The sequence below is a fragment of the Mixophyes fleayi genome, chromosome 4 (genome assembly GCF_038048845.1).
Source record: "Mixophyes fleayi isolate aMixFle1 chromosome 4, aMixFle1.hap1, whole genome shotgun sequence".
Lineage (NCBI taxonomy): Eukaryota > Metazoa > Chordata > Amphibia > Anura > Limnodynastidae > Mixophyes > Mixophyes fleayi.
Window position 1 is genome coordinate 28,318,294 of NC_134405.1, and position 9,229 is coordinate 28,327,522.

General features: G+C 39.6%; 1 protein-coding gene across 1 annotated transcript; it reads left to right on the forward strand.

The window, feature by feature from the left end:
• Window positions 1–939: 939 nt before the first annotated feature.
• Window positions 940–5,620, forward strand: LOC142150598 (histidine N-acetyltransferase-like). Its single transcript, XM_075205798.1, has 2 exons — window positions 940–1,107; window positions 4,892–5,620. Exons 1-2 carry the CDS (start codon window positions 940–942, stop codon window positions 5,618–5,620), a joined length of 897 nt encoding a protein of 298 aa, XP_075061899.1.
• Window positions 5,621–9,229: the final 3,609 nt, after the last annotated feature.

A 9,229-nucleotide genomic window follows, 5' to 3' on the forward strand; every position in this document is an offset into this window, starting at 1 on the left:
CCTGCTGTGCATCAGCACTCCCTACATCCTATTCCAGCAATGAATGCTCAGTGCCAGTCTTTCTTTTAGAAGCAGGTAATGGAAATTTGTATTTTTCCTTATCTCCCTGACTTCTCATGACAAGTCAGCAGCTCCTACTGTTGTTTCTCTCATGTTCAGCAGGCTATGTGGGGGAATATAAGTCTCCTATCAATTATGCTCATTACTCACAGGGGAGAGTTCTATCTCTCCAACTGTCTATACCAGCACTTATTTTAGAAAACTATGCATCCCTTTTAAACAAGTAAATACATTGGGTTCCTTTACCATGGACCTTTCCAAGTAGGGGGTTACTCCCTTATTTCAAAAGTAAACAAGTATTGTACAGGTTGTCAAAATATCCAGTTTCCCGGCTATCTCCACAAGCTCTGCTCATTTATAAATCCTCCTGGATCTGCAGCCTGGGAAATAGAGTGACCAGGGGCTGTCATGAGTAATTCACTACCTTTATGGGCTCCTGCTATGGGAATCTTGTGGTTTTACATATTGGGGGCTTTGCTTTCACAAATACACAACCTCCATTTCTGACCATATCAAAATATCCTAATATGCATTAAAACTCTCCTTGATGACATAGAGAATGCAAGAGTTCAGGCTACAATGGAAAAGTGTAAATATGAGGGCTGCTCACTTATAAAGTCCAACATTGCTAATGTGCAGTAACCCATTTGTTTTAACTATAAAACTATTACTAAGTGATCAGAACAAATTTAAAATGATTTCTTGCTATTCTGCCCTTTTGTTCTGTTATTTGACAACAAATAATTTCGTCTGACTTTAATTACCTGGGTGTGTATTATTGGGTACAGGGAGTGCCAGATTTCATAAACTTTGCACTTATATGCAATCTTCTGTCTCTGTGTTAGCAGCTGCAACATTCAACGGACACATATTTTCAGCATGTCGGCACAAATACGTTTCCTACCTGCCACCGCTGAAGACTATGATGAGTTGATGTCCATCTCTGTTGGAATATACAACGGAACAGACTATCTGCCTTATATATACCATGCATGGCTGAAGGACCCTCGTCGGAGGATGTTTTTGGCCAAGTCTGAGGGCAAAATAGTGAGTATGAGAGAGAAAATGATTTAGCTCAATTGAAACTTGACTGTCTCATGTTTTTCAAGAGTCTCTTCATATAAATAGGTGTGGGTTTCCATATAAATATATCTGTTTTTTGGCCTTGCTTGGATGCTTTTTGGTGTTACCCCAGCTCCTCAACCCTATCCATGTAGAGCTCAAGAGCCAATCTGTGTAAAAGTAATATATCCAGTGGGCATAGGAGTTCATTAATTCAATTTCTACACTGTTCTTGACAAAGGCTCTCATAGAGGTCACTAATTCTACTGATTGCTAACAGGTGTCCCTGGCTGCCAGCAGACTGGTAAGCCCACAGCCCTATGGCACCGTTCTGACTTATTGTCTGCCTTATGTGATCTGAGCAACATGCTTCAACATCACATGACCTCCTCCGCAAAATGCAGAGAGATCACGCAGCACATTTGAGGAGGAGGTTGAGTAGGGGTTGTCGTCCAGTCCACATCACATGGTCTCGATCCTTACTGTGCTTAAAATTATTGAATTCCATTAACAATATGAGGAGTAACATTTAGAGAAGGTGGCATTAATATCTTTAATTTCAATTACTCATTAATGACTAAATAGTGGTTATTAAATAAGTATTTGATGGTCACTGTGACTCCCAGTGAGTGTGGGGATGTTGGGAAGTCTGAGTGATATGCGGGGATATTTTATGGCAAGTGTGAGGTCCGTGTGTCACGTGGAAGTTTTAGGGGCACGTGATGGTCTTCGGACATGTGGGGGAATTTTGGAAAAAGAGAAGGTCTGAGTGGCATGTGGGGGCATTTTTGGGTGAGTGATCTGGAAAAGGTCTGGCGGTCATTCTAGGACATTCCTATTAATTGAGGGTACAGCATAGCCCTTTTGAAGGTATCATATTGCCCATCACTTCACCAGTCTCTGTGGAGACCCTGGTCCATCAATGTGTATTGCTTTGACATCTCCCAATACAGATCAATAATCTCAATGTTAGTTTCTGCGTCTTCTCCATTCATCTGTCAAAACATAACTGTGTGCACTTAATCTTAAATATTTTCTCTCAGTAATTAAGCATGATCGTGAATTTATGCCGCAGTTATGTGCCCCCCTCGCACACATGTCCCCCCCACTGTCAGCATAAGTACAGATAAAATATAATAAGAAAGAAAATGTAGAAAAGATATTGAATTATGAACAGCTGGGGTGACTCCACGTGGCTTTCTGCTGCCCCGGCAATTCAGTCACCATTGGCCCAGTATTTATGTATGTAACGACTCCACAAATCCTTGAACTGCATTAAAGTTGAAATTGCTATATGGTGATATGTATGTCTCACTGGGTTTTCTCCACTCAGGTGGGATTTGAGTCATTCATACTGGTTGATGGTGGAGTCACTGCGGTGCTGGAAGGTCTTCGAGTAGTCCCCTGGTTAAGAGGACGTGGGGTGGCTGGTATAATTGAAAACTTTTGTATGGACACTCTGCGATCTGACCACCCTGAGGTTAAAACAGTCCGTCTGACCCGTGCAGAGGATCCTCCACCCTCCATGCTAAAGAAGTACACACTGCTCAACTCCAAGGTTGCTTTCATCTCCTTATCTCCATTCTCAGTGTCTCTGGCCGCTACCGATCTTCATGTTACTCCTATCTCCTAACTACACAGCCTATTTTGACTTTCATTTGAACTTTATTTCATGTGCATAACACACATATTATATCTCATGTGTAGAATGTATTTCCGCCCCAACCATGCGCAAGACACATGTAAGGAAATGTGTATTTTCATGCATATGTTCGATTTGTTTATTTCAGCTAGAAAACAGTAGCACTGGCACCAGACATACAGTATATCTTGTGCACAAGTGTCTATATTTACACAACAGTGTAGAGAGTGGATTGATAGTGTAAGCAGTAAATGCTGAAGTCCCATTACCCTATTTGTACATAGTATAATAATATAGTGAAGTGTCATATACACAAGAAAGAATAGTGTCTGGACAATTATTAATAAATGCAAGTCACGTTTTCAAAAGAAAAAATAATTACATAAAGACACAAATAAAAAATACACATCTGTTGTTTTCCCCTTTCAAATTATCATCTTTCCTGCAGTAGTCCAAATGAAAAAATAAATTAAGTAATGCAAATCGACGGCCACAACTTCATATAAGACAGCTGCCACACAGATGGTTTAAGTACTATCTTCTAGCGGAATCAATATTTAGGTAGCCAATCAGAAGCAGCTAGATAGTGCTCCTGATGGTCATCATCATCGCGTATGTTTGAACCAGCCCTCCAGCACCCTCAAAATATTTGAGTCTCAATTAAGTATACATACCTTTACTCTGCTAGAGTTACATTCCCCTTTCCCTCCCATGTTCTGCTTTCCATTTGTCAGGAGTCGTAAGTGCAAGATGCGCAATAATCTATATATGAATGTAGGTTTACATTTGTTTTTGGTACACATGCAAGCTACATAAATGTGTAGATTATACAAATAAAACAGATGTGCATCCAACTCTACTTGAGCTCCATTGTGTCTAGGTTGTACTTATTGGCTTTCTCATTCCTCCTAACATTGAAGGCAACAAAAAATTCAAGCCAAAATTTAACCAGACACCTAATCCAACCATTTTTGCCACGCCATCCACACCAATATGTCAACAAATTACTGAGGCTAAAATAGCTTCCTTTTAGTGCAGGCCTGTCCAACCTGCGACCCTCCAGGTGTTGTGAAACTACAAATCCCAGCATGCCCTTCCAGCTATCAACTGGTTGTCTACTGGCAAAGCATGCTGGGGCTTGTAGTTTCACAACACCTAGAGGGTCGCAGGTTGGACAGGCCTGTTTTAGTGGCATCAGTGATGGAAGTGGGGGTGTATACGGTGGTTTGCCATACCAACACTTCTACTCCCTTCATTGTAAAACTGTCAAATTTCAATCATTTATATTCCCATTATATTTTCCACACCACCACTTCTAAATTTCCACTTTGACCACTGAGTAGTATATTAAAATAAATATACTTTGTAAGTGCAATATACATGGAATCCTAACCAATAATTGTGCAAAACACTTTTTCTTCCAAAGGTTACTGATTTTGGTAAATGTGCATCCCCATTGATTTAACTTAAATCCCAAACCCCAATCTTTATTTAGTTGGTAATCCAGGGACAATTATAAACCCAGATTGAAGATGAATTTAATTTTTCCAAATGTAGAATGAAAATGTTTCAGGCTCCAAGACTAGACCACAGGCTATCACCCAGCACTCTCATTGGTTTTTTTAAGCACCCATTCGCATTGACAATTATAAACGTCCTATTGGTGAGAAGCGGACAGCTTTGATTTGTGGGAGCTAAAGAAAAATTAGGTTTGGGAACAGAGAAAAACGGAAAGGTTACAAATGAGAGAGAATATATAAAAGCATAGTATTATTTAGGAAGTAAAGCAAAAGCATCCATCCTACCCTCACTTTTGTCTCTGTCGCCAAGCTGAGACCTTACACCCATCTCTATCTCCACAATGCTCTAAATTTACTTTAATCTATATTATCCTTCTACACTTACTCCAACCTATTCTCCTTCATTTATTCTACTCTCTCCTCTCTTCACGCTCAGCCTGTTTTTCTTTTTTCCTCTCCAGACTATTTCCCATCTATTCTGTTCTACATCTCCGCTCCCTCCTAAAACCCACCCATTAATCATGTTTGCTATTGAAGTTTGTTCTCCTATATTTCCACTTCTTCAGCTTTGGATACATTCTCATTTGTTCTATGTGTTCTCCATTAGGCTGTCATATCAGTGCTTCTTCCCTCTGACCAGCTGGAACGAGCGCTCAAGTTGCTAGAAGGTCGAGTGGACAATTTACAAACATCCAAAAACCACTGTGTACTTGGACCTACTGAGGTGCTTAAACTTTTTGAGGAAACTAAGATAGCAAAAGAGCTGCTTCCTGGGGAAATATTGATTCAGGACTGGCTTCCTATTACTACCCAGAGAGCCAACCTGGAGCTACTCATTGAACAAGGGATTGTGTGGATTTACACACCCTTGTGTGGTACAAGTGATTTATTAGCCTTCTCCTGTAATTACACTAAAAGTGACATAAAAAGACATCAACCCAGCCATGAACACAGTGTGATCACTCCAGCTACACTTACTCCCTCATCTGACCCCAGATCTACTACTCAGGGCCCTCACACCTCTGATCCACTTCTATCATCAATAAATAACTCTTCCCCTGGGTTCCTCAGCCTTGGTAGCCCTCTATACACAGTTCCTTTGGCAAAGGGAATGCATGTCTTGGAAGTTGACCTGTTTGGAAATGACCCAGTGTCTGCCAAGGTCCATTTCTTACAACAGTTAAAGATGGGGATAAAAGGTCTGCCTGCAATGAGTGATGTTATTTGTGTCTTGTATGCAGAGGAGAATCTCAGGGCTGAATTCAATCAACTGTTGGAAGGGTTAACTCCATTCAACCGAATGAGAAAACAGCTACTGTTAGAAATGAACATCTAGGGGTTTTGAAGCCAAACTGTGAAAACCAATTGTCTACCATAGGCCACAATGTGAATTGTACTTATCTTAACAGGTTCCAGAGTTTACAGATGAATGTCCACAATGAGCCATGCTCATGGACCATCTGCACATCCAAGATAAAGGAACCTAAAAATAGATACAAAACTAAGAACAATCAGCAACGTTTATCTCTCATCCTGTGAAAAAAAATGTCTGCAAGTTCTGCAACTACACTTTTGTGACATTGCAAAAGGGCTTGTGGGATTCTTACTCTGTCTTGTGTACATAAATGACCCATATTGCCTCTATAACATGCCATACATCCAATAGTCCTTGTTTTTTAGTGAAAAGATACTCAATTGTAATGCTATCTGTTCATTCTTTGATGCCACCTTTTCTTCTAGAGCATTCAACATATTATTATTATTACTGTGAAGATCCTCCATTTACATACGTGAAGGCAGGATATCCCAGAAATGAAGGTCATATCCAGGACTTCCCCATATCCATTGGAAAGCCATGTCTCAATATTTCAAACTAAATAAAATCTCCAGTCTTACATATATCCAATGTCTCATAAAACCATGATGTTGCAGTATGCCCGAGAACATTTCTACCATAAGGTGAGGTGAGAACCTTGTCTCAGACAGTAGAATACCACTGACAGTAAAGACAAGCTTCTCATCTTGCCTCCTACCAAACAGCCTGTTTCCCCTTCGTTCCAGATGCCTCCATTCCTGTGCCTCTCACAGTTAACTCAGGAGGAAGAGCATGGTGACACAAAGACTAATCATGGCATGAGAAGCATGCTAGTGACAGACATCAACAGTAACAATGAAAGAGGAGATGGAGAATACTTTATGTCCTTCTCCAACACCAATACTACCATTGTCAATTACCGTGAAGTATGCAGGGGCATTGCACAATAATTATTTTGGGCATCACTGCACTTCTTCATACAGTGCATGCTTGAGTAGCCAAGGTACAGGGAAGGAAAGTGGGCATGTCAGAGGGTGATCCCAGCTGGGGAGTATAATGTGTCACATGGGCAGAAATGCAGTTGTTTATGTACTTGGTAACTGTCTACATATAAAAGGTTATTTTAGATCGAGTAAGTGGATCTTTGGCGGACACCCAGTAAACAGACAGCATCCTGTTCAAATATAGGATGTTATAATAGACCCCACACAAGGCTATCCATGTGATTTTTATATTAGTGCTCACTATTTATACTGCCAAATGGAAAAAAGGGGCAAAACTGGCATTATATTGAAGGTGGAGTATTACAGATAATAGAGTTAATACTACATTTTGAAAATCAGAAGTTACAAAGCAATTCTCTTATATATGTTTATTCAAAATTAATATAATCATGATTTTTTGAAATCCATCAAATAGAAAGTAGACATTATTGATAAGTGACACCTGCTTCATAATGTAGAAACTCTAATTATTAATGATGCGGGTAAACAAGAGAGATTAGGCTCAAAATTCCATAAAGATTATAAAGGGATCAAACTAATTGACACAATTTCATCAATCAGATCCAACATTTCTAAAATACAGAGAACTGAAGTTGTCAATTTGGGACATAGATACTCGTTTAAATATTCTCTGTATAAGAGAGATCTATTGGATTTTTAATATAGGCACTATAAACCCAAAAGAGTTTTATGATTGTTATTATACTATGTTTTTCAGTGACATTCAATTTGGTTTGTGATTATTCTAACGTGGTACCTTGTAATTAACTTAATTATAATATTTAATATAAGTTTTATGTTGATGGGATTTTCTAGTTAGTGATTATTACACATGTGTAGCACATTCCTAAGTATATATAAGAAAGTAGCTCCCACTACTTATACACGTGTTCCCTGATGCTTGTGGAAGATAGCGATGAGTATTGAAACGCGTTGCTGGGGATACTGTTATCTGAGCACACCTGGGGGCTGCATCTTTCTTTGTATATGGAAAATCTGCAATTATATGTTGATGTGAGATACAAGAGATAATGTATGAGTGCAATTTTATATCATTTTATAACTTTTAAAACTATTGATTATTAAAACTGGTCTGCTTGAATGGAACTTGTAATCTTTTACAGGGCCTTTTGATTGTATACATCTTATATATGTGCCAAATAATATTTTCATGTGATTCTACTGAGTAGCTCTCTTAATACATGATGACTATGTCAATCATTGAGCAATTGAAGATACTCAGCCTCTTATGCAATAAAATTGTCAATCTACCAGACTCTAAAAATTAAAAAAAAATAAAGTAAAAACTGAAAACAGTAGTTTGTATTTTTTATACGTCACATAAAAAAAATCATATGGTAGCCTACCTCTATTCTTCCCTACAGTTATCCCTATCCTATCATACCCTTCCTGACCTTATCATCATCAATCATCATCTCTAACATTTATTAATATGGCGCCAGCAAATTCTGTAGCGCTTTACAATTGGGAACAAACATTAATAAAACAATACTGGGTAATACATACAGACAGAGAGGTAAGAGAATCCTGCTCGCAAGCTTACAATCTATGGGACAATGGGAGTTTGAAACACAAGGGCATGTGCTACATCATATTGCACAATGGACCAGCTAGAATGCAAAGGTAAAAGTATTGAGTGGGCTGTGTGTGTACCAGTGTTGGTCAGAGGGTTGTTGTCTTGTGTTAACTGTGTAGAGGGTGGTAATTGGGTAACCTAGGGAGATTAAAATGGTGGTTGAAGAATATTATAAGCTTGCCTGAAGAGGTGGGTTTCCAGAGAAAGCTTGAAGGTTTGAAGACTAGAGGAAAGTCTTACTGTGCGAGGTAGGGGATTCCACAAAGTGGATGCAGCCCGAAAAAAGTCCTGTAACCTACCCCGAAGTTATCCTGCCCTTACCCTGACAGACCCTGGCTGTACTTATATATTGTTAAGAAATAAGGATCGCTCCTGTTTCTTTGATCTGTCATCTGTGCTATTACTGCTACTACTATGTGTAGGATCATTCTGACAGTTCACTGATTCAGCTGGTTGCTAGGTAAATAGTTACTAGCTTCCTTCAGCTCTCAGTCTGGCAGCTCAGGTGTGCTATCACTTACCACACTCATCCTGCAGTTTCTGTGTGGTGCTGGTGCCTTTATAAACCTCGTTCTGGCTTCATACCAATGCTGGTGATAATTCCTGTTTGACCTAGTGACGCCTTGTATCCTGACCTTTTCTGCTATCAGTGTTTGACCCAGATTGTTTAAAGGATTTTGCTTTCTTCTCCACTCATGACTCTTTGCTTGTTGATCTGCATATATATCTTTACCTGCCCTGATCTCTAGCTTGTCTGTATGCTGCATTAAACTTTGCCTGTCTGGCTCAAAGTTCTGCTATTTACAGTCTGGTTAATCACTACCTGTCACGGTGTGCTGTCCAATGCACGGGACAAGTGGCAGACTATGCCACATTAACCCTTGCCTGTCTGGCTCAGAGTTTTGCAATGACATCCTGGTTGCTCACTACCTCCCACTGTGTTCTATCCTTTCCTGTCGGCAATTGCTAGATCAACAACTGCTGCTACCCAAGCTTAAGTCCTGGGGGCCACCGAGTGCTGTGGAATGC

Bases quoted from the DNA above. Each gene is read 5' to 3' on its own strand.
- LOC142150598 (XM_075205798.1), top strand. From the start codon at position 940: ATGTCGGCACAAATACGTTTCCTACCTGCCACCGCTGAAGACTATGAT. The intron at 1,108-4,891 runs GTGAGTATGAGA...GTTCTCCATTAG, and splicing joins CCAAGTCTGAGGGCAAAATA to GCTGTCATATCAGTGCTTCT.